The sequence below is a fragment of the Lissotriton vulgaris genome, chromosome 4_1, assembly GCF_964263255.1.
Source record: "Lissotriton vulgaris chromosome 4_1, aLisVul1.2, whole genome shotgun sequence".
Lineage (NCBI taxonomy): Eukaryota > Metazoa > Chordata > Amphibia > Caudata > Salamandridae > Lissotriton > Lissotriton vulgaris.
Window position 1 is genome coordinate 2,978,736 of NC_141691.1, and position 25,429 is coordinate 3,004,164.

Sequence of the window (25,429 nt, forward strand, 5' to 3'; positions counted from 1 at the left end):
TTTAGATGGTCTGCGGAAGGGTGCTTTTTCCAGTTCTGGTTTGTTTTCCGTAGGGATCTCCTCTCATTGTGAAGGGATCCGTTGAACCAGGGGTTCCTGTCTTTCATCTGTGTTCTTTTCAGTTTTAGTGGGGAAAGGTCATCGATTATATTGGATATCGTGGTGGAATAATGTTCGGTTAGATTATCGACCGTGGTGATATGGGGGGGAGGTCAGTTGCATAGCGGGTAGCCAATTTCTCGTGGTCAAGGATCTTGGTGTCTCTGATCCATGTTTTCGGAATCACAGGTTGCGTTGTCCATGTCTTGTGAGTGCCAGGCAGACGGAAGTTGATAGCATGAGGGTCAGACCAATCGTAGGGATCAATGGAGGTGAGTTTGACCGCAGATTACTAGGAGATGATCCAGTCTAGAATGGCACCTTTTGAGTGGGTAAGGAGGGAGCAGGCTTGGGTAAAGGCATGGTCGGACAAGAAGTCTCTGATGAAATTGACCTGCGGGTACTTGGGGTCGTTCCAGTGCAAGTTGAAGTCGCAAACAAAAATGTCATTGGAGTTCTGGGAGGGTTTGGCTGTGATGATTTCTATGAGGTAGTCTGTGAAGGTGTCATTCTTGCCTGGGGTGTGGTAAAAGATGTGCAGTCTGCACTGAAGGGCGGTGTTGTTGCAGATGGAAAGGGCAAGATATTTGTACGAATCAGTAGGTTCGGCCAGAAGTTCAGTGATAAGGAGGTTGGAGCGGTAGATGCAGGCAATTCCACCCCCTTTTTTTGTGATTGCCTGTCCAGCCTTTCAATGAGATAGTTGGGTGGGACTAAAAGGTCTAGGCAGGGCGAAGAGGATTCATTTAGTCAAGATTCCATCAAGATCACTACGTCCGTGTTTAGGTTCAGGATGAGATTGGCAACATCAGCGGCATGCTTTACCACAGAGTGGCAGTTGATAAGGAGACGGGATAGAGGGTGGACGGTATGCATGTTGTGACTAGGGTCGGAGGTTGGGACTAGCACTAAGTTACTGTTGACTATCCCTCTGTTGCGTAGAGTGGCTGATCTATAGGGATTGAGTGCAACCATGCTTATAGGTTGTTCTTTCTTCTGGTCAGAGGAGCATGAGTATTAATAGCTAACGAGGAGGTCTGCCATTTCATCCTCCAAGATTTCCATAGGGCTAGTCGTAGCAGGGGTAGGTTTGTAGGTTAGGAGGAGGGCCTGTACTTGTTCCTCTGCGAGGTAGCAGGGCTGCCTGTGATGGCGCAGGTGACTCAGGGATAGCGTGAATGGGTGTAGAAGGGGTTCAGAGTAGGAAGTGGGGGGTAGAGTTCTGTGAGAGCCTGATCTTCGAGAGAATGAGTTCGGAGAGGTGCAGGAGGTTTTTAAGGTCCATGAAGGAATTGTGGAACCTCAAGGTTAATTCAGTGGCTTTGCAGGGGAGAGTGTCCAAATCCCTAAAAGAGGGGTGCTCTTGCAGGCAGTGGGTCGACAGTGTAGGAACGGACCTGGTGGACAGTGCAGTAGGCTTAGTAGTGTGGCTATGATGACCAGAGTCATGAGTCCCAGTATCCCCACGGTAGGGAGGATTTGAGGTAGATGGCTTGTATTGGTGGCCTGGTAGACGGGCTAGGATGTCTAGAGGGCTGGGCCAGGGGGGGATTGTCAGAATCATCAGGAGAGGGATGGGAATGAACGATGGAGGTTGGGGGTAAGGGCTCATTGCAGTTGGTAGGCACTGGCAGCATAGTAGGGGGGCTCTGTCGGTCTGTGTTGGGAGCCCTGTCGTGGGTGTCTGGTGAGAGGGCAAGTTGCCTCAGAGGTTTTGATGGGGAAGGTGCAGGGGAAGCAAGCATGAAGGAGGGTCGTGTAAATGTTTTTTAAGGAGAGGGAAGAGGTCCACAAATTTGTCGAGGTCTTTTCGTGGAGCTTGGATCCGGATGATGCCATTTTTGTAAAAGGTAATGATGAGGTCAGCACGCAGGTTTGCGGATGGTGCGATCTTGAGCTTACAGCCGCGTAAAATGTTCCTAGTATTATGTACGTTGAGGAGGTTCGAGAATGTGTTACGCCAGACGGACTTTCTCCTGGAGTAGAAGATAAGGTCATTGAAGATTGAGCCCTTGTCCGTGCTGGATCGATAGTCAGAGACTAGGGTCTCCGGGTGCCTTTTGAGGATGGAGTGTTTGAAGGATTTAGCGGTGTGTTTTTTTGGCTGGGAGGGTAGATAACAGTGTGGGAGTTGTCGCCTGTGGGGGTCAGACCAGGCCCAGCCATGTTGGGGAGAGTGTATAAACTCTCGTCCAGAAGGTCTGTTGAGAGTAGTGAAGTAAGTGGTAGGTCGAAGTCCCCAATAGGTCTGTCCTATGTGCAAGGTTTGTCTTGTGCACAATAATGCAAAGAGGAGTTGCCCCCTTTAGAGGGTGCAAACTGTAGTGATGCTCCAGGGAGACAGGTCAGTGAGGTTAGGATATTCAGATATCAGTAGGAATATTAGAACCAATTTTAAAAACCATTCCAAGATGGCAGCTACCAAGGATCCAAAAGTCCAGGTCCACTTTGAACAGTCCTCTTTTTCTTTCCCTGAGGGGAGATATGAGAGGACAGAGAGATTGATCAGGAGCAGTCTTCTTTCCCTTATAATGTGGAGAGTCATCCAGAAACAATTACAGGCTCCAAGGAATGTGGAGAGTCATTAACACAACATTAAAGAACTCTTAATTAGGATCGCTGACCTGGACTGGCTGATAGGCCGCCATGTTTGGGCCAGGCAGCATGCAGCTAATAGTAGAGGGAATATTGTTTATAATCTAGTCCTAAGGCAAAAAGGAAAACCGTAGAGAAAACTGCTGCCATCAACCAGATCCGGGATAGGGAGATTACCAGTGGTCAGGATGCCGGCCAGCACCAGTGGGAAGAGGACCGCAGCATGATTTGGCATCCCCAGAGCAGAGTGCAATGAAGAGCATTACACACCTCGGATCAGATTCAAAAGAACCACGAGGTGCGGGGCACAGAGTCCGGGGCCCTAGAGGGACTCGGGCGCTTGTGAGCATCAAAGGGGTAAAGACATCATAAGCAATGGCAGACTCAACCTGGTCAGGGGAGGACCCTCATGATCGGCCCCGCAGTAACAGCGTCGCTCAGACCGGCGCAGCACCAGACTCCCATGACTTTGCAGGGCGAGGCGGGATTGGCCAGCAGATGGCGCAGCACATCCGGTGGTCAGCGCAACTACCTGCATTGACAGGACCAAGGAGGGCACTCACATGGTTGGTCCGGTGACCGCAGCACCACTCTAGCACAGCTCCAGCTCTCCCAGGCTGTGTAGCAGAGAGCGCGACCGAACAGCCGCTGCAGGATGTCTCGCAGTCTCCACGTCCATTGGAGACTCCTTCTGTCCCAGCGATAGGAGCAGTTATCCTCTGTGAAGCAGATGCGGCGCCATCCTCTGCCGGTCTCCGATGTCGGTAAGTAGCTCAAAAGTAATGGCTTGGGTAGTAGCAAGTCTGTAATGCTCTTGGGGGTTGATGCAGGTAGGATCAACCCCCAGGGCAAACTAGGGATATTCACCAGAATTGGCGATCCCAAACCCTAGGAGCTCCGGCACTGAGGTCCCACCTGTCCGCCATCTTGTGCATTGGCCTGCTTGCAGCTGGCTTGTTGTTGCTTTGATGTGAAATACTCCTTAGAGCAGAGGGAATTGTTTGGGGGAAATATTTGACTCAGCTCAACCCATGTATGTTATGTTATGTTATGTTAAAAAAAATTTCTATAGCGCAACGGCTACTCCAAACGTAGGGCTCTTTAGTGGTGTTAAGAAACTTCATGAACTTAAAAGAGACCTGAGGAAGACATGTACTTTCATGGATTAGTGATAAGAGCATTCTGGAGGAGAAGGGCCTTTTGATTCCAAAACATACTTTAGTCCTCTGGCTTGTAGTGTGGTTACTAGGACTCCCCAGGACTTGCATGTTTTGGATGACTTAAACTGGGTGCTTGGTGTCCAGACTGCTTCTGTACACCTCCACAGGGGGTAGACCAGCTGGCTCCATAGTGCCACTACCACACCCTCCATAATTAACAGTGGTGTCGGTAGTTTCTGGCAACCACTAAATATGACAGCCCTGATTCCTCAGGGATCGTGGAAAACAGTACAGTATGTTTCTCTCGGACACTCATGTTTGTTTACTCTTAGAAAATACACAGAATGGCAATTACGAGGTCTCAATAATAATGTATTGATCCAGCATAAGCCTGGTATAAGACATATGTGCTGCGACAGTCAGGAGACAGAAGCATACGAAAGAGATTACTAGTGCAAATATAGTAAATAGTAGATACATTTCTACAATAGTGCTAATAAGATGAACATAAGCAGTTTAGAAAAAGCAGTCGCATTTGCATATTCCTACAATGCGAGCCCAAAGTGATTATACTAAATGTACCTAGCCTTCAGCTGAATGTGTAGTATGTATATGCATGTAGCTTGTAGCTATGTGTATCTGTAGCCAGGAAACCCCTAGGGAAGAAACAGCCCCCTGACCTGATGGTTTGAATGACAGACCCCTCTCAACGTGGAGTATAACAGCTCGCAAGGGATGTCAGATCGCTGCGTGTCGGTGATTCAGCTTGCAGGACCCTGTATCTCTTGGAAGGAGTTTGCCACTAATGTGTAGGGGGAGGGGGGTGAGGGTCTTTTATACTAAAGTGGTCCCTCCAGGTTTTTTTCTACAATCAAAATGTTTTGAAAACAATCATAAATGTTTTGAAAACAATCACCAATGCTTTTTATAAAACAAGTGCACAGCTGGCTGTTGGCCAAGGAAGAAAAAAGTGGTGACCCTTATACAGAATAATTCTGCCGTGCCTGGGGACATGTTTATGTACATCAGGTACAAGGATTCTGATAGAAGACTATGAGCCTGGTGTTGAAGACACAAGAACAAGCTACTAGGTTAAAAGTCACCTGTTTAGAAGTGTTATGTATGTAAAAATGGGGTATACATGACCGGACTAGCCTAAAGGACTTGACAGGCTTTAGGCTTTACTCTCAGGAGAGGGGAGAACTTACCCAAGAAACATCAGAGAGTGGTTGATTGGGAGGGGACAGCTGATTAGGCAAACTGGATGTGCTGAGAAAGAAGAAAGAATTGCCCTTGCAAACTTGTTAGCATTCAGCCAGGAAGTGCCTAGGAGTCACCCCGACCCACTGGCATGTGAATGCAACAGAATTTGCAACTCACGCCCAGCTCCTTGGAACACGTTCTGGACATGTGGAAGAACAGAAGAGGACTGAACCTGCTGTCTGTAACCTACGTGGAGACATGTATGCAGCAATGTGTGCAAATTATTGGAAAAACAAAAACTGAGAAACATCACTGAAGAAAACCAAATTAATGAACCATTATAAGGACAATATATTCAAAATTAAATCAAACATTTAAAGATAAAAAAATGTTTATGGAAAACAAATATATTATTACATCAAACTTAGGTGAAGTTTAGCGGTTATTTGATCTGGAAACTGTAATGTTTAGCAGTGTTGAGGGCTTTTTAGGCATTGGTGGTATGTGGAGTTCAGGTATAGAAAAGGGTTTTTTGAGTTAGGGTGAGGTTTAAGGGAGGATAATTTTTTTAGGGATCAGGAATCGGCAGAGTTTAGGGTGCAAATGTTTTTAGAGTTCACTGATGAGTGGACTTTAGTGGTAGCAAGAGTTTTTTTTGGTATTCAGGGATGAGTGGGGTTTATTATTAGAAATGTATTTTAGGGAAGGATGTAGCTTCGGTGTTTTTAGTGCTTTTTGGGGTTTAAGGATCAGTGGAGTTTAGGGTTGAAAAAGGCCTTTAGAGTTTAGGAATAAGTGGGGTTTAGAGGTCAGCAATGTGTTTATTTTCGGTGTCTTAAGGGTATTTAAGTGGCAGGGATAGAGTGTGTGTCGGTGATATGAAAGTGTCAAGTAAGGATGGTGTTTATTAGTGATAAAGTGGCCAGTGAATTAAACTCATTCAAAGTAATTGTTAGACAATAAAAAATAAATACTTACAAAATCCTGCTTCCTGAGAAACACCAGCACAGAAATATATACCCCTGAGAACCATTTCATTTACTCTTTAACGGTAATCAATAAAAAGTCAATATTTTGAAAAAATAGTCTTTCTTTGTATTGGCTTTAATGAAATGGAAAAGGCCATCCATCCCCTAAATTTCCATTAAACATTTGAGGTGAAATGGTTGTCAATAATGGTATTGCCCACAAGTGTTTTCCTCTAAAATTGCATCCAACTATGTGAAAACCAAAATGGTTTGGTGCGCTCTGAGGGCTTAGAAGTGAACTTCAAGGACCAGTTGACTCCTTGCAGGTAATGGAACATAAAGAGCTCTAAGAGGCCATTATTAATACAGTAGTGGTAAACTGACTAGTCACAACTGGAACTGGCATTGAACTTGGCCATACTGGTGGGCTGTACTGGAGTGTGTCCTGGTACCAATGTGATGTCAGGAAACAAATGTTGGATCACACTGCTTCACCTCCCAGCAGGTTCGCCCCTAGGCATTATGGTAAATGCAGTTCGCCAAGTGTGTGTACTTGCAAAGTCTCTCGAGTGTTTCACCAGGTAGGTGCAGATTAGTGCTGGCCATCTCTAGACACGTGTTTCTGGATTGTTATACGTCATCAGTAGAGATTTGGCAATTCAAATGTATGGGCTTGCTGAGCAGGCCGCCAAAGTATTCTCGGGTCACAGTACCTCTCCAGGCGCGCAGGTGCCTCTCCACGAGCTCGTCAGCTCAAATGGCTCAAGGGAGCATTTTCACCCGTTGGCCTCTGGGCTAATTCCCCCTCTGTGCTAGGGGCGGGGGGTGCGCACAGCGCCCCAGTGCTCGTGATGAGCTCAGCTCATCATGAGCCACGGTGGCTGTGTGCTCATGATGAACTGAGCTCGTCACGGCCACACCCGTTTTCCTAGAATATTCAGTACAGCAGGCTAATTAGCCCTGTGTGTGAGCGTTTGAACTGTTATGATGAGCTCAGCTCGTCATGAGCGCACGGCAACCGTGTCTCATGACGAGCTCAGCTTCTCATGAGCGTCCAACGGGTTAAACAGGAAACAAATGTGGGATCACACTGCTTCTCCTCCCAGCAGGTTCGCCCCTAGGCATCATTGAAAATGTATTTTGCCAAGTGTGTGTACTAGCAAAGTCTCTCACGTGTTTCACCAGGTAGGTGCGGATTAGGGCTGGTCAACTGTAAACATGTGGTTCTCAATTGTTGTATTTCATCAGTAGAGATTAGGCAATTTTAATGTATGGGGATGCTGAGCAGGCTGCCAAAGTATTCTCGGGTCACAGTACCTCTCCAGGCATGCAGGTGCCTCTCCACGAAATCGTCAGCTCAAATGGCTCGAGCGAGCCTTTTAAACAGTAAACAAATGTGGGATCACACTGCTTCACCTCCCAGCAGGTTCACCACTAGGCATCATGGTCAATGCAGTTTGCCAAGTGTGTGTACTCACAAAGTCTCTTGAGAGTTTTTACCAGGTAGGTGCAGATTAGTGCTGGCCATCTCTAGACACGTGTTTCTGGATTGTTATCCTTCATTGGTAGAGATTAGGCAATTCGAATTTATGGGGTTGCTGTGCAAATGCCAAGGTATTCTTAGGTCACAGTACCTCTCCAGGCGTGCAGGTGCATCTCCACGAGCTGGTCAGCTCAAATGTCTTGCCTGGCAGCCTACTCAACAAACACCAAATTAAAGACTGTATTCTCTACTGATGACGCTTAATAAACCAGAAACACGTGTCTAGAGATCAGCACTATCTGCGCCAAACTTGCTGAAATACTCGAAAATATCAGAGCGAGCTTCAAGAGACTGTATTTACCAGAATGCCAGGGGTGAACCTTGCCTGGGAGGTCAGCGGTGTGCTCCCACATCCTTTTGTCTACCAATGTGATGTCCCTGAGGTCTTGGGCATATTTAAAGTGTTTAGGAGAAACCGACCCAAAAAATCTGAAAACTTGAGGTTTCTCAAGACCTTGCGAGCTTATGCTGGACTGCATAGCAAAGTTGTCTGATTTCAGAAGGACTTTGGTGGATACAGCTTTACGCTTGCCCTGCTGGAAGATTTTGAACTCTAAAAAAGAGATAATGATCTGATTTTGATTTTGGCAGCAGAGTAATCTCGATTAGGCTGGCAGAGGACAATACAACCTAGCCGTCATTTATAATGTGTTGGTAGAAACCGTCATCACAGAGTTCCTATCTGTGCATTTTTTCTACTTGGCAGCCCCACCCTCATTGTAATTGCACAAAAAAAATCTCCTGCGTCCAGTGGGCTTTCTGTCACACCTGGGGGGCAGAAAGGCTGTAATGGTGGCAGGGGTGGGGGCATTGAGGTGTCCGTTTCAGCCCCCACCCTAAAAACAAATGCTCCCCAAAAAATCCCTTGCGTTTAGTGGGCTTTCCGCCACCAGGGGTGGGGGGGGCAGATTTGGGGCTACTGCCCCCAGGGAGGGGCAGAAAGGCTGTAATGGTGGCAGGTGGTGGGGGCATCGGAGTGCCGGTTTTGGGCAGATCACACCCTCATTGAAATTGCGCACAAAAATCCCTGGCATCCAGTTGGCTTCCTGCCCCCCTAGGGGGGGAAGAAAGACTGAATATGGCCACATTTGTTTTGAGGGGCGCAAAGGTCCTTGCCCAAGGGGCTGCTCCCCCTCCTTGGTATCTAGTGGTGGATCCCCTCTTGGGGATCGCCCTCCTGGGGTGATCCCCAAGCAGGTATCTACTGGGGACGGGTACCATTGTGCACAACGGCTCCAGGCCGTCGTGTGCATGGAAGGGGTTCATGATCCTTGAGTGGCCAACTGACCAGTCACAACTGGAAGTGGGAATGAACTAGGCCATAATGGTATGCTCTACTGGAGTGCGTCCTGGTACCAATGTGCTGTCCCTGAGGTCTTGGGCATATTTCAAGTGGTTATGAGAAGCTGAGCAAAAAGTCGGAAAGCGTGTGGCCTCTCAAGACCTCTGGAGCTTAAGCTGGACCTTCGAGCAGAGTTGCTGATTTCAGAAGGATTTCGGCAGATACGGCTTCACGCTCGCCCTGCCCGATGATTTTGAACTCTATAAAGGCGATAAGGGCCTGACTTTGATTTCGGCAGATACAGCTTCACGCTCGCCCTGCTCGATGATTTTGAACTCTATAAAGGCGGTAAGGGCCTCATTTTGATTTCAGCAGATGCGGCTTCACGCTCGCCCTGCTCGATGATTTTGAACTCTAAAAAGGCGATAAGGGCCTGACTTTGATTTCGGCAGATACAGCTTCACGCTCGCCCTGCTCCATGATTTTGAACTCTAAAAAGGCGAAAAGGGCCTGACTTTGATTTCAGCAGATACGGCTTCACGCTCGCCCTGCTCGATGATTGTGAACTCTATAAAGGTGATAAGGGCCTGACTTTGATTTTGGCAGATTCAGCTTCACGCTTGCCCTGCTCGATGATTTTGAACTCTATAAAGGTGATAAGGGCCTGACTTTGATTTTGGCAGATACAGCTTCACGCTCACCCTGCTTGATGATTCTGAACTCTATAAAGGTAATAAGGGCCTGAATTTGATTTCGGCAGATGCAGCTTCACGCTCGCCCTGCTCCATGATTTTGAACTCTAAAAAGGCGATAAGGGCCTGACTTTGATTTCAGCAGATGCAGCTTCACGCTCACCCTGCTAGATGATTTTGAACTCTATAAAGGCGATAAGGGCCTCATTTTGATTTGGGCAGATACGGCTTCACGCTCGCCCTGCTCGATGATTTTGAACTCTATAAAGGTGATAAGGGCCTGACTTTGATTTCGGCAGATGCGGCTTCACGCTCGCCCTGCTCCATGATTTTGAACTCTATAAAGGCGATAAGGGCCTCATTTTGATTTCGGCAGATACAGCTTCACGCTCGCCCTGCTCAATGATTTTGAACTCTATAAAGGCGATAAGGGCCTGATTTTGATTTCGGCAGATACGGCTTCACGCTCGCCCTGCTCGATGATTGTGAACTCTATAAAGGCGATAAGGGCCTGACTTTGATTTCAGCAGATACGGCTTCACGCTCGCCCTGCTCGATGATTTTGAACTCTATAAAGTCGATAAAGGCCTGACTTTGATTTTGGCAGATACGGCTTCACGCTCGCCCTGCTCCATGATTTTGAACTCTATAAAGGTGATAAGGGCTGACTTTGATTTTGGCAGATGCAGCTTCACGCTCGCCCTGCTCGATGATTTTGAACTCTATAAAGGCGATAAGGGCCTGATTTTGATTTCGGCAGATACGGCTTCACGCTCGCCCTGCTCGATGATTTTGAACTCTATGAAGGTGATAAGGGCCTGACTTTGATTTCAGCAGATGCAGCTTCACGCTCGCCCTGCTCGATGATTTTGAACTCTATAAAGGTGATAAGGGCCTCATTTTGATTTCGGCAGATGTTTAATCTTGGCAGAAGCGGAGTAGTCTCTGCCAGGATTAACCCTAACTTCCGCCCATCATTAAATTTTGGGGGCAGACTGGAATTTTGGTTGTAAGGATACTCCATCACAAAGTGTTATCCTTTCCACCAGGAATTGAATTGGAAGGTTGAAATCTTGACTGAGCAAAGATGCAAAAAGTATTTGTTTAATGTGAGGGCTTCAGTGGCCATGAATTTGGAATTTACCTGCTCAGACTTTATGCAGCCAAATCAACGTCTCTGGCGTGACCTCGTGCAGAATCTATCCCACTCCAAGAGGACTTCACGTGCCACAGCCTTCAACCTTGCCCTGGTGGAGGACTTCGACTTCCATAAAAAAGACTAAAGAGGTAAAACTTTAACTGGGATGATACAGTGGGTGTTTCTGGCCTTCACTCCATCGCAGTCAGACTGAAATTGTGCCTAGGTCCTGATCAACTGAAAAAAAGAGATTTCTGATTGGCTCTTTGCTTTTTATTGGCATTTTTGCCTTAAACTTTAAAAGTTCATATCTACAGCCCCCTTGTAGGAATCTTGTCATTTTGGTGTCATTTTTATTTTTAAAATGTTCTTCATGTTTAGAGATTGATTGTGAGATTTTTTTGTTGTGTCTTGACTTTTTGACGGTTTTAGTGTTGCTAAATACTTTGTCGGATATATGGGATCATATTCGGTAATCTTTCATGCAACACGGGAGAAGCAAACCTGCTGGGTGGTGTTGTGTGAAATGTAGAGAGCAGAAATGCTCAATATCTTCAGAGAAATGGAACGTTTCTCCCTCCTCCTAGTGCTCCTGCACCATACGCTGCCTTTTCCTAACACAGGTTCCCTTGCTCCGTTAGGCAGAGATGTCTGCATTGTGCTCTGGACTGTTTTTATGCAGGAACGCATGCCTTCCTGTGCAAGAACAATCCTTAAATCCTAAGAGGAAATTACCTCTTTGTATGTGTTCTGCAGAAAACCTATGTGAAAAGATGAAATAGCAAGGCACTATTAATATGTCTCTTTGTCTCGCCTCCGTGGTAAAGTGAACCATTTTGGTTCCAGGGTTTGAACCTTCAGTAAATCTGGGGCTGCTTTGAAACCCATGGGCGGATTTATGGGAATGTGAATACTCCATACATGGAGGTCGACCACAAACAAATGTAAAGCAAAGCGGTTCAAGCAGCCGCTTGGACAAAGAGCCCCTTCTGTAGCTTTGTAAAGGCCATTTAAGGGCTTCACTTGCCTGATGATGAAACACATCATGCAGGAACAATGCAAGTCCTTCGAAAATCTCTCCATAATATTTACAAAATCTGAGGCATATTTACTAATGCAAAGAATGTTTATTTTGAATTTATTTTCCAGTCCACTTCATGAACTTTAAGTAACTTTAACCAAATAATATATGTGTTTGAGAAATTGGGTTGCTGGTTGAAGGAGGTGTTAACCCTGAATAATCAACAGCCACAATCTCTGTCAGGGTGAACCACAGAAGTCACTAAATTTACTTGTGCTTAACCCTCTGGTAGCTTGGATCAAAAGAAGTCAGGTTTAATTTAGAGGTAATGTGTAAAATATTTTGCAGGCATCAAACAGTAATAAAGTTACAAAACAACACAAAAACAATCCACACTAATTTGGAATGATGGAGTAAATGTTTAGAAAGTATATCACACCAAAATGACAAAAATTCATAATGTCTAAAGTGAGAAATTGTGCTAAAAAGAGTCATCACTTACTGTGCTGGTTGCAGGAGACTGGAGAAATTCAAGAGTTAAGGCCAAGTGTGATAGAGCATGGATCAAATACAAGGAGCGAATCAAGCCCGGTCATAGCTTACCTTCAGATCAAATTTTGTAAATAAATGTCTGTAAAGGTAGATTTCAGTGGTGCAAGGCTGCAGGTGATTTCTGAGGAGGAGGCGTTGTCATTGGGGAACTACTGCACAGAGTTGTGGTGAAGATGTCTATATTCTGAAGTCAAAAATTTACAATGGGATGAGATTGCATGCTGTAGCTGAAGAGGGCTCCACAAGGTCAGATACCACTTCTGCGATGGGCCGCTGAACAGGATTTGCTGCTGCAGTGTGTGGAATTTCCTATATTCCATGCCCAGGCTCCAGCCTGGCTGGCTAAACATTGAGATGGTGTCAGGTTCTTGTGAGAAGGTAGGACACAGCCTATTGACTTGCAAGTGGCGCTATGCTCAGCTCCCCCATCCTGCCTGCGATAGCCAATCCAGGCACACATAATCCATTGATTTTGTGCCTGTCTGTGAGGAATATAGAAAGTCCAGCTGCCAACTACACCCAATCATCTGAAACAGGAGTAAGCTGCAGGCACAAAATAGCTATGGCAGGATTATGCCAACTTGCTCAAAGTGGAATTTTCAAAATTATAGCTAAAAATACTTTTAAAGATAATTTTTCATTACAATTTCAAAGCCACCAAACAAGATTCACCTTACTGTTACCAATAAAAAGTTAGTATATATTAAATGTAGTAAGGCTACCCAATGTTATGGAAAAGGTAGGCCTCATATTATTAAAAAATGAATGTAGGAGTTTTTCATTGCTAGGAAATATAAAACTCAAAAGTAACAGGATCAGTCTTATATTTAAAAGGTAAAATGCTATTTTCTTTTTTTTTTTGCCTATTTATATAGAGCAAACTCGACCCAAAGGGTTTGGAGCACCAGTTATGTTGCACAACTGCACATTCATTTCTTGGTAGGTACAGGAAGATTAAGTGATTTGCCCAGAATCACAGGAAATTGAGCTGGCCGTAAGATCCGAACCTTTCCCTTAGGGGTGATTATTATATAATGAAATGGAGATTTAAGGCATTGAAAGGGGGGGGGGGGTATTTTACCAAGTCATAATGACAGTTTAAACCTGCTAGCAAGCTGCCAATAACAGGCCAAAGAAATGTTTTAAGGGAATACTCAGGTGGGTGGCACAATATGTGCTGCAGGCCCAGTAGAATTTAATTTACCCTCCATGAATATATGGTATACCTTCAATCAATCAATCATAACATTTGTATAGCGTGCTACTCACTCGGAGGGGTCTCAAGGCACTGGGGGGAGGGGTACGTTACTGCTCGAAAAGCCAGGTCTTGAGTTGCTTCCTGAAGGAGAGATGGTCCTTGGTTAGCCGGAGGTGGATGGGGAGGGAGTTCCATGTCTTGGCTGCCAGGTAGGAGAAGGATCTTCCTCTGGTGGTGGCTCTTCAGATGCGTGGAACGGTGGCGAGGGCGAGGCTGGTTGATCGTAGCTGGCAGGTGGGAGTGTAGAAGGTCAGGCAGTTGTTGAGGTACTTGGGGCCCAGGTTGTGGAGGGCCTTGTGTGTTGGTGGGGAGCCAGTGCAGGTCTCTCAGGTGGCCAGAGATGTGGCTGTGTCGGGGGATGTCCAGGAAGAGTCGTGCGGATGCGATCTGGATGCGTTGGAGTCTTTTCTGAAGTTTGGCTGTGGTTCTGGCGTAGAGGGTGTTTCCGTAGTCCAGTCGGCTGGTGACGAGTGCCTGGGTGACCGTCTTCCTGGTTTCGGTGGGGATCCACCGGAAGATCTTTCGGAGCATGCACAGGGTGTTGAAACACGATGATGAGACGGCGTTGACTTGTCTGGTCAAAGGGAGGAGTCCAGGATGAAGCCCAGGTTACGTGCGTGGTCCGTTGGCTTGGGAGTAGTGCCCAGGACAGGGGGCCACCAGGAGTCACCCCAGGCGGAGGGCGATGGTCCCAGGATGAGGACTTCCGTGTATTTTGAGTTCAGATTCAGGCGGCTGTTTTTCATCCACTCGGCGATGTTTTTCATCCCTTCGTGTAGGCTGGTTCTGGTGGTGGTGGGGTCGTTGGTGATGGAGAGGATCAGCTGGGTGTCGTTGGCGTAGGAGATGATGTTGAGGTTGTGTTGGCGTGCGATGGCTGCGAGGGGGCTCATGTAGACGTTGAAGAGGGTGGGGCTGAGTGATGATCCTTGTAGTACGCCGCAGATGACTTCGGTGGCCTTGGATCTGAATGGAAGGAGGCAGACTCTCTGGGTTTTTCCGGTGAGGAACGAGATGATCCACTCCAGTGCCCTGTCTTGGATTCCAATGTTGCTGAGGCGATGCACTGGGGTGTGGTGACAGACAGTGTCGAACGCTGCGGAGAGGTCCAGGAGGATGAGGGCCGCTGTTTCCCTATTGTCAAGCAGGGATCTGATGTCGTCAGTGGCTGCGATGAGGGCGGTGTCGGAAACCGGACTGTGAGTGGTCGAGGGATCCGTTCGTCTCGAGAAAGGCCATTTTACTATGGACATATACGTAGGTCAAATATGCCAATCAAATCAGAGGCAAGCCCGTCTGCGCCCGTCTGTGCCTGTACGGGCCCAGGGCCAGAAACCCTACCCGATTTACCGGCCCTCTCCATCAACTATGCGCGTAAGGCCCTTTTACAGCTCAGACCCATAAAAAATCCTAAATGCCACGCCCTGCAAAGTCCAGATGACATATACACTCCTTGCAATCTTTGTAGCCTGTCCCAACATATGAAAAAGCAGGGGGCACCAACTATGCTTCAACTTCGTATGACCCTACAGAATTGCAGGTCATTACCCAAACATTCTGTGGAGATTAACTGGCTGATCCAGGACAACAATCTAAACATACTGTTCCTGACGGAGACGTGGCTCACACCAAATTCGGAAGTAGATATTGTTAAGGCGCTCCCCCCAGGGTTTCTTATTCAATCTCAGGACAGGCCCATCGGCAGAGGGGGTGGGTTAGCCATACTCTATAGAGATCATCTTACTTGCAGGATGACGGACATTGGCATATCTAACTGCGAGAGTTCACATTTTGCAATACAAATATCCCCCACCATTTCTATAGCAGGCCTGCTGGTGTACCGTCCACCGGGCTTCCCAAAGCAATTTGTCAGCTCCTTACTGGAAACAGTGACTGTATCTGCCTCCACTGCTTCCAACTTTATGGTCCTGGGGGATTTGAACTTACACCTTAATGATCCTCAGGACAAAATAGCGATGGATCTGTTACTCGACCTTAAATCCTATAATTTGAAACTGACTAACACAGAGGCTACATATAACAAGTGTTTCCTTCTGGATCCCATCTTTGCCAACATTCTGATGCTTAAATCCTACTCTCCAGTTCCCCTCCCATGGACCGACCATTTTCTGGTCCCCTTTTCTTGGCAGGCCGGGAATGATTTTCCCCGAACACCGGCTTTGTATACTTATGATAGAGCCTGGTCCAGGCTACCCCTTGATAACTGGACATAAAAGCTTGAACAGACTGCCCCCCTTCATGACCTTGACCCTGTGAGGGAGGACGAAAACTTCAGGAGCTGGCTTGATAGCTCACTGGATGTGGTTCTGCCAAAGAAAAGAATTGAGAAAAAGGGTAGAGTGTCCAAATCCTGTTGATATACCCCTGAACTTAGAGCGCAAAGGAAAGAGTGTAAGAAACTTGAACGTATTTGGAGGAAGGACTGGGCGGACTACAGTAAGGTAGCATATCGTGGGGCGATCAGAGCCTACAAAGTCTCCCTCAAGAATGCCAAGAGCGCATTTTTTGAAGAGAGAATCAGAATCTCCTCCAATTCATCGAGAGAAACATTCCAGATTATTATTCAAAATATTTTAAAAACTCTGCCGCAATCTGAGGACACTCTAGATCTTGGCGACAATTGTCAGGGGCATGGTCCACAGATGAATATTGTTGTCCCAATTGCAGTAGAAGAGGTGCAAAAAAGCTTAGAAGCTATGAAAGAAGTGTGTCCCCGAGTGATCCCGCACCTATGTATATTCTTAAACCGGTTTCTGCTACCATTTCACCTCTTGCTACTGACTTAATTAATGCCTCTCTTTGTCAAGGCATTGTTCCCCCTAGCTGGAAGGGTGCGATTGTAAAAGCCCTTTTAAAAAAGCCCCAGATGGATCCTACAGAACTGTCCAACTTCAGGCCTATTTCACTGTTAACGGACTCAGTAAAATTGCAGATTAAATGGTGAACCAGCAATTATCCTCTTTTCTGGAATCCAATGAGTTACTCCAGAGATCGCAGACAGGCTTTCGACCTGGACAGGGAACGGAAAATGCCCTTATAGCAGTTATGGAAGAAGCGTGGTGCATCTTGGATACAGGAGGATCAGTTGCAGTGATCCTCCTGGATCTAAGTGCAGTCTTCGACACGTTAACCACCGTATCCTAATTCAGCGCCTATCCAACATCGGAGTCTCAGGCACGGTATTAGAGGGAAAAGAAGGAGTAAAGGAAAAAGGAACTCGAGCAGAAAGGAACAGAAATGCCGAGAAGTGAAGAAAGGAAAAGAAAAAGAGGGTAGAAAAATGAGTGAACAAAATAAGTGAAAAGCAAGTGAAAAACTGAGCTAGAGAAAGGAGATAGAGGTCTACTGGACCAGCAGGGATGAGGCACAGGGAAACCTGCTGGTGGAGGAGGGCCTCGAGCACCTAACACTCGAGAGTGCTGGGGCAGGCCTCATATGGTGGCGCTGCGAGGGAGGGGGAGCAATTTCACTGACAATGAGTCAGTGGTCTTGCTCATCGGTCCCTGCAGTGGAAATAGAGGTCGTAGAGGGCTGGTCAGTTGGGAGGTGGGGAGGAAGCTGGATAGGGCCCATCGCTGTGTTCGTGCTGGGGTGAGGGGCTGTGGGGGCAGCAGCAGAAAGGAAAGCGAGCAGGAAAGGAGAAGTAGAGGAAAAAGGAAATAGAGCAAAAAGGAGCAGAAATGCTATGAAGTGCAAAAAGGAGAAAAGAAGAGGGTAGAAAAAACAAGTGCAAAAAATTAGTGAAAAGCGAGTCAAAAACAAGTGAAAACCCAGTGAAGAACAGAGCTAGAGAAAGGAGATAGAGTTCTACTGGACCACCAGGGATGAGGCGTAGAGAAACCTGTGAGTGGAGGAGTGCCTCAAGCACCTAACTCGAGAGTGCAGGGACAGGCCTCACTTATGGTGGAGCTGCGTGGGAGAGAGAGCAATTTCACTGACGCTGTCTAAGTGTTGTTTCAGCACACCTATCACACAACAGAATTACTCTAGTTCAATAAATGTTTATTGTAAAATGTCCCCACCATTTATTCTTTGTATCTCTCTGAGACCAAGTAAGCATGAGTGACTGAGCAAAACGTAATACACTGTGTCCACGAGTCTGAGGGATCAGGGTTGCCATGTTTGATAGTTGCCAAGAACTATTCTCTCCTTGGTAAAAGGGGTTTCTAGTAGCACTGTGATATAGCTGTTCTACAGGCTAGCATACCCTGTGGTGGTCCCTAGAATCAGTCCGGACACCAATCCTACAGTGTATGCTGTCTTAATGCGCAGATCCTAAATAGGTTTATAGGGACTACACGACATGGCGCAGCCAACGTTGGTTTGGTACCTATTTCAGTGTAGTTTAGTCATGCTTTTCTCAGAGACCCCTACTCACATTTCCCCAGAGACGTCTGGAGGGGGACGGGAACTATCCGCCACTGCTGAGTAGGCATATCCCATGTCCCGGCCGTAGGTTTATCAACTTTGAAAGAGAAACAGTTCCTATTGTGCATAAAACTTGTATCTCAGTTACTTTGAAACTTTTTCCACAATGTCTGAAGAAGGTGACACTGCCCCAGCACTATGTGCAGGTGCAGGAGTTGAGGACGAACTAGAAGGGGAAATCAACATTTCAGAAAATGTTAGACCTACCCTTATTTAAAACTAGCAGACTAAGGAGTCTCAGCTAGTGGTGGAACATTTGTGATTAAGGCTCACTAATCATAGAGAACACATGTATTTATTCATGGGTTGAATTCTATTCAGCAGATGCACAATCAAAGACATTTCATTCTTACACTGAAGATGAAACACCAGATGAATACTGTCCGTATGAGGACATTGAAATTCCCCTCACCAACCAGGAGCATATAAACTGGTTGAACGGTACCCTCCCCCACACAAAAGACAAAGTAAGACTGGGTCTCCTTGGAAGAGATGGAGCCACTTGGCCTGTCCTAGCAGCTTACACACTGCTTCTAGCGATTGACACAATACCAGTAGCAGACTTACGTCCACTTCATAAAGAAATATTAACACTTTACAGAAATCTGACACAATTTGTGATGAGAACATTCACACTTCAGCCAACAAGGGCTATACCAACAGGACACATTCAGGGATCTACTACTAAAGTTACACTACAAATGCTACACACAGTTATGGGTATAATGCCCACTAAAAGTGAGCAAATGCCATTCTAGATTGCTAAAATATTAACACAGCTAGAGGCAGTATTTCCCCACACAAGCCCTCAAGAAAAACTCAGAATGCCGATGGGGATATCTCCCTAGGTAGAGGATTGTAACCCTTGGGGTACAGTTTTCACTGCAATATATACCAGGACTCATGGTATCCCATCAGTAGCAGTAATACCTAAGGTATTAAGACAAATACAGACTGAGTATGGAGAAGAATCTGCTCTGAATTTAGAGATTAAATTATGTGGTAATTTTGCCCAGGTAGCATTTATAATATTAGCAAATATAAAAAAAGAGACAGCAGCAGTGGCAATACACCAAATACTGAGGGATTTCGCTTCTTTAAAACAGGAACGTGAATTACCAAAAAGACACCTATGCTGAATTAAGTAAAGATAGTTTGGGAGCAAGAACAATACAGCCTTAACTCATGGGTGGTGCTGAGAAGGATTACACCAATCATCCACCTGGTTTTCCAAGAAGAAATCGGATAACAATAAAAAACAAAATAATTGATCTCAGTCCAGGGGTAGGTCTCCTCAAGAGGAGCCCTCCAACAAGAGGTACAACCTTAGGAATAGAGATTACATTAAAAAACGTGACAGGTATCAGGATACTGATACACATTCCTCTCGGTCCTTTCAGAATTCACCTAGAAGGAACATAGACAAGAAGAGCTTAGAGAGTCCGGAGACACGCCAAGAACTTCAGATTACACTTCCAAAAAAGAAGCAAAGCCAAAACCTCAATTTAAAAAGAAGAAATTAGCAGGTCTCAAAGTTAGACATGCCCAGAACTCCGATGACCACACTTTTGAACGGAGAACGGGCTCCGATGATGCTAGACAGTGCAGCAGAAGTATCAATAGCTGTCCAGAACCTGATGTAATTTATGGTGACAGCAGAGGTGAATTAACACATCATGGTAGAAACACCTAATACAAGGGTAAGTGTCCAACATTGGTTACATGAAACAACTCTCCAAATGGGGGAGGGGGGCAATCCCAGAAAAATTAAAGGTCTCTTTTGGGAGAAACTGACTTTTGGCTATGATATCCTTTTAGCTGAAATAGATTGGCTGCCTGAAATTGTTATGGATTGCCCAAAGGGAGAAACAGTAATTTTACCAGCTTTTTCCAACCTCGTTCCAATATACTTAAAACACACATACGCACAGGAGTGGGCAGTAGCCCTTGCTCCATCCTTATATCACAACCATGTTGGATAGGATGCTGAGTCAACTCACCATATAATCCAAGTAAAAACGACTCCAACTCCACAGAGACAGTAACCATTTAAACAAGAAGTGAAAAAACAGCTCAGGGAGATCTTAGATCAACTTGAATGCCAGGGTGTGATAGAGACTTACATCTCTCCAATGAATAATCCTTTGTTTCCAGTAATGAAACCAAATATTTCATACCGTCTAGTTTTAGACTACAGACATCTGAACTCATGCACAAACAAATTAGCAGTACAGAATGCACATAGTGCCACATTAATGAATAACATTGTTGGGAAAAATACAAAACAACACTAGAAATCTCTAATGGATTTTTTCTGCCAAAATATAGTGCCTGAAAGCAGGTATTTCACTGCATTTTCTAAGCGTGGTTCTCAGTGTCAATGTTGTCGACTCCCCGAGGGTATAAGAATAGCCCTGGGTTGTTCTTCCCTGGGTAACATAGCTACTTCAGAGTTTGGTAGAAGAGGCATTGTCCTATACAGATTATATTTATCTGACGGATGATGATTTAAAGGATCACTTGGCCGGAGTGAGCAACAAAATCCTGGAGTTCACCTCTGAGGGCTACAAATTTAATATTAACCCACCTCAATATCCTACTTTTAGGATATGAGCTGTCAAGTGAATGGAAAAGCCTTTCAGCTAACTTTTTAGAAAAGTGTGAGCCGCTCCAACCTCCCAACTTGCTGAAACACTTACAATTCATATTGGGATCTTTAAATTTTAGCAGAATATACATTTTGGATTAGGCAGAAAAAGTTAAAACTCTCTACGACTTAATAAGTCCTGATATTTCTGTTAGGCATTAGACAGAGGAACACCCAGATATCCTTTGTTCACTACAAGCTGACATGAAAGCTTCAAAACACTTGCAGGCATGCATAAATGTCAGCAATCTGGTAATTTGTGTTATAGTAAGTCAATCTGGGTTCACTTACCTAATCTTCAATGAAGGAGAAACAGTACCCATAGCATACAAAGCACACTTGTACAGATATGCTGGCAAGTTCCATCCCAGTGATACAAAGACACAGTCTCTAGGAGACTGCACGGCTCAGCTGGCAGGCCAAAAAAGTTGTGTTATTGGCACTATTATAAACAGATCAAGAATTCCCTACACTGAATTTCCCTACAAGAAATTCCCTACAAGAATTCCCTACAACTCCGCAATGACCAAATTCTTCAAGCAAGCCGCTCCACCAAAACTCAAAAGAATTCGGGATAAAGACAGTAACACATGGTTCAGTGCATCCTTAAATGAAGAGAAACGCAAAAACTCATGTCAGCGGAACGGAAAAGGAGGCAACATCCCTCCCCCAATCATCTTAAACTTCTCCGGAAATCGAGAAACTACTACAATAAAAGTATCCTACAATCAAAAAAAGACTTTTTCCGATCAGAACTAGACAAGGCCAAAAATAGACCTAAGAAACTCTTTGAAATTCAGAAACAACAATCTAACAAATTAGCTAAATCTTCACTCCTAACATTGAAATCACTGTTGTGTAGTGTAGAATTTTCCTCATTTTTCTCAGCTAAAACAAACTCTCTTCAACTGGAACTATGGTAGCAGCACTCAAATTCAATTTGATTCAAATCTTGCTTTATTTCGATTTTGGTTGCAAATCATAAAAGCATACAAAGATAAACATACATATATGCACAAAAATATACATTTAAATAATCATTAATAGTACAATTTAAAAAAAAACTACAATATTTACAAGTTAAAATATAAGACGATTAACAACCAGCAGATTGAAAACGTTTAAAAGTGTGGGATTGCTTGTTGCAGTATTAAATTTCAAGATTGACTGTTTTGCAATGTACAGTCTAAATTCATGCGATGTCGAACAAGACATTTAAGAAAGCTAGCCACTATAAATACCAACTTCTCCTCCTGTAGCAGCTGTAAAAAAAAGAGACTCGGGCGACACTGTCTAAAACCGTTGTGCCTTAAAAAAGGTATAAGCCATTTTTTACTGAGTTCACAATAAAATTTGCAGAAAAGAATGGTGTGCAAGGTAGATTGAGAAGAGGTATCATCACAGGGACAGGGCGTTAGCTCTTTGGCTCAGTTATTTCTGGTAGTGAATGCAACCATTCTATGGAAAAAATTCATTCTAAACCATACCTAGAGATATCGCTCATAACTCCTGGTGTTGTAGGTCAGGTACGGCTGTATGGTGGGTACTGATTGTATGAGCAAACTGTGAATGACAGAAGGTTTAGTGACCTCGTTCATCAATCTTAGGTCCTCAAGATGAGCGAGACATTTCTTTTTTAAGGCCTTCCTTGATGCCTCACGAATTGAGGAGGGGTTATGATAATATTGGTCACATCCCAAATCATGAAAAAACCTTGCTATATACCGCAACCACCTAGAGTTATTTATGTTATCCATGGCAAGGCAATCGGAAAGGATAGATTGAGTAAAGGTTGCTTTATCTGAAGTCCAAATCCTGCGCCATAATAACAAAGGTTCGATTTTAGCTAAGTCCATCACATACGCGAGACCCAACTCGGTGTGACAAGCGAAAGTACCCGTACTAGCAGGTACTGCGAGAAGGAACCTCAAAAAGGAATTTTCTACCCTCTGAATGCTGTCAGTGGCCACAAAGCCCCAAAGACCAGCCCCATACAAAGCCACGGATAGGCATTGAGCTTTATAGATCATAATGATTTCGGGGGGAGCGCTCTTTCCCAACTTCCTGGCAAAATTAATCAAGGCTGCTGTGGTTCTTAAAAAAAGCCGTTTGCGTGTTTCCAAAGCTGGTTTCCAGGAAAGTTTATGATCTATTGTTATGCCCAAATAAGAGTATTTATGTGTTGTCGCTATTTTTTCCTTATTAAGGTAGATGCCCCTCATTTTATTTTTATGGACTGCACCTGCCCTCGTTTATTTTCAGGTCCAGACCAGCCATATAAGAGGAGTATCTATCCAAGTTCTTTTGAAGTTCAAGGGGGGTGCGAGCTAGTATAACGGTGTCATCAGCATAAAGAAGAGCGGGAATTAGCCGATTCTTTACCATTGGTAGATCCTGGCACCCCTTCAACATCTCTCTTTCTAGCCCATTCGTGTATAGTGTGAAGAGAAAGGGTGCCAGGACACACCCTTGCCTCACCCCTCTCTCTACCGAGAACTCCGCCGTCAGCTCCCCCCCACCCCATGGCGCACTTTTGCTGTGGCATTTGAATGAAGTTCTCTCAGAAACTTTACTTCATTCAATGGTGCCCCCATGTCATTCAATAATGACAAAAGCTTGACATGGGAGACACAATCGAATGCGGACGATAAATCAACATAGACCATGTACAGGTCTCCTCCTTTGATGAAAATGTTCTTGTCAATCAGGAGTGAAAGATTTAAGGCCTGTTCAATGGTCCCCAAGCTCTGGCGAAATCCGTACTGAAGGTCTGAGATAATTCTGCCATCCTCTGCCCAATCTTGTAGTAATTCTAAAACGACTCGACCAGCCACCTTACCAAGGGAGTCTAAGAGAGAGATCGGGCGATAGCAGGTAACCGACCCCGGTCCCCTTTTTTAAAAATGGGAACTAGCACGGATCTCGACCAAGATTCCAATAAACCAACATTGCAAGTTTATAAAAACGTAGGAAGCATATATATATAAAAATATAGGAATTTATTTTGAAGCTTAGTAGAAGAAGCTCAGCACGTCCGTTACATAGCAAGTCCAGATAGATGAAAACAGTTGAAGGCAGAATCTGGAACCCAGCATGTAAGATGCAGGCACGCATCATACATTCTAGGCTCCAGCAACTATAACAGAGGTAAAAGACATAGAAAACATAAATGAAGGAATGCAAGAATGCAACACATCTTATCCCTAACAAAAGAAATTAACACAGGTATCTACTGGGCATTCTTTTGGGTCTAACATCAGTTTTAACTCTAGATGCAATTGACAAATCTTTATAAGAAGAACCTTGAGGACACAAATTAACATTACGGATCAACATGGATTGTTATTCAGACAAGGCGTCTGAGATGGAAGTGAGTTAAAAGAACCAGGACATTTGGCCACTCTACGAACATTCCAAACTCTTCCATCTTGAGTGACAACACTGTTTTTGAAAACTTAAACCACTTTAATGGGAGGAAAGAATTTAGAAAACCCTTTAACCAGAAAACCGGGTTTCTTAATCCTCACCCATTCTCCCACCACAAAATCATGAACTTTGACATTCAACTTTGAATCAAACAACACCTTCATACCCTGTTGCTTATTTTCAACACGTTTAGCAACGCTCTCAATATCAATTTTAGAATCATTCTTGTTTAACTTCTTAACCCACCAAGACAAATGACAGAAGTAGGTTCCCTTCCTTTCAGAAGTTTGAAAGGACTCACACCAGTAACAGAGTGAGATGTGATGCGATAGATCCATAACCTTTTCCTGATAACATCCAACCAATTATCATCAGAAGAACTTATGCCACTAATACAATCCTTAACAACTCGGTTGAAACGTTCAACCTGACCACTCTCCCTAGGCTCATATAAGGAGACAGTATGATGTTTAATACCACAACTCTTGAGGAACTGTTCAATATCAGAAGAAACCAGCTGCGTACCATTATCCGTGACAAAAATCTCTGGAAAACCTTCCCTAGCAAAAATCTCTTTCAAGAAAAGCATAATAACCTGCGAAGAAACATTACTGACAAACTTAACTTCGGGCCATTTCGAATGGTAGTCAATCTACACCAAAGAAAATCGAGCATTTAAAGGCAAATGTCTAAAAGGACCAGAGATGTCGAAAGCCACTTTCTGCCAAGGGAAGTTAGGCCAAGCCACAGGCTTAAGAGGAGCAGAAGATAAGTGAAGCATTTTATCGCTACTAATACACTGTGAACATTCCCTCACCATTCTGTCAACCATCTTATCAATTCCAGGCCACCAAAAATTATCCCTAATCAAACGTTTCATAGATGACATACCAATATGACCTTGGTGAGCCAGCAACAAAATCTTCTCTTGTAAAGAAGCAGGAGGAATTAGCTTACCAGTCTTAAATAAAAAACCTCCAAACTCTTCAATTTCAGAAGAAACCTGACAAAAAGAGGCTAATTCAGCATAAGTACACTTACTGTTTGGCCATCCAACTCTTACATACTCAAAAATCAGTTGGCATACAGCATCTTTTTCCATTTCCTTAAACCACTCTTCTTCACTTAACATTAAAAACTCTTGAGAAATGCAATCACCAATAGAAGCAACAACGTCAACATCAAGATCTATAGTGGGAACCTTTTCAATATTACAGGGTAACCTAGAGAGAAAATCTGCCGTGACGTTGCTCTTTCCCGGTACATAAACAATTTCAAAATCATATTCCTGAAGACGTGAAGATAATCGAGCTATCCGTGCTGTAGAGTTCCATCCACCCCCAGGAGACAAAATCCCCACCAGCGGTTTGTGATCTGTTCTCAAAATGAACCTATT

At 44.7% G+C, this 25,429-nt stretch overlaps 1 protein-coding gene across 1 annotated transcript in view; it reads left to right on the forward strand.

The window, feature by feature from the left end:
* Positions 1-460: 460 nt before the first annotated feature.
* LOC147718186 (vomeronasal type-2 receptor 26-like) overlaps positions 461-25,429 on the forward strand; it is a 47,576-nt gene continuing 22,607 nt past the window's right edge. The window contains exon 1 of the mRNA XM_086966630.1: positions 461-749. Within this exon, the coding sequence (XP_086822756.1) occupies positions 461-749 (289 nt within the window). The remainder of the gene's footprint in view (positions 750-25,429) is intronic.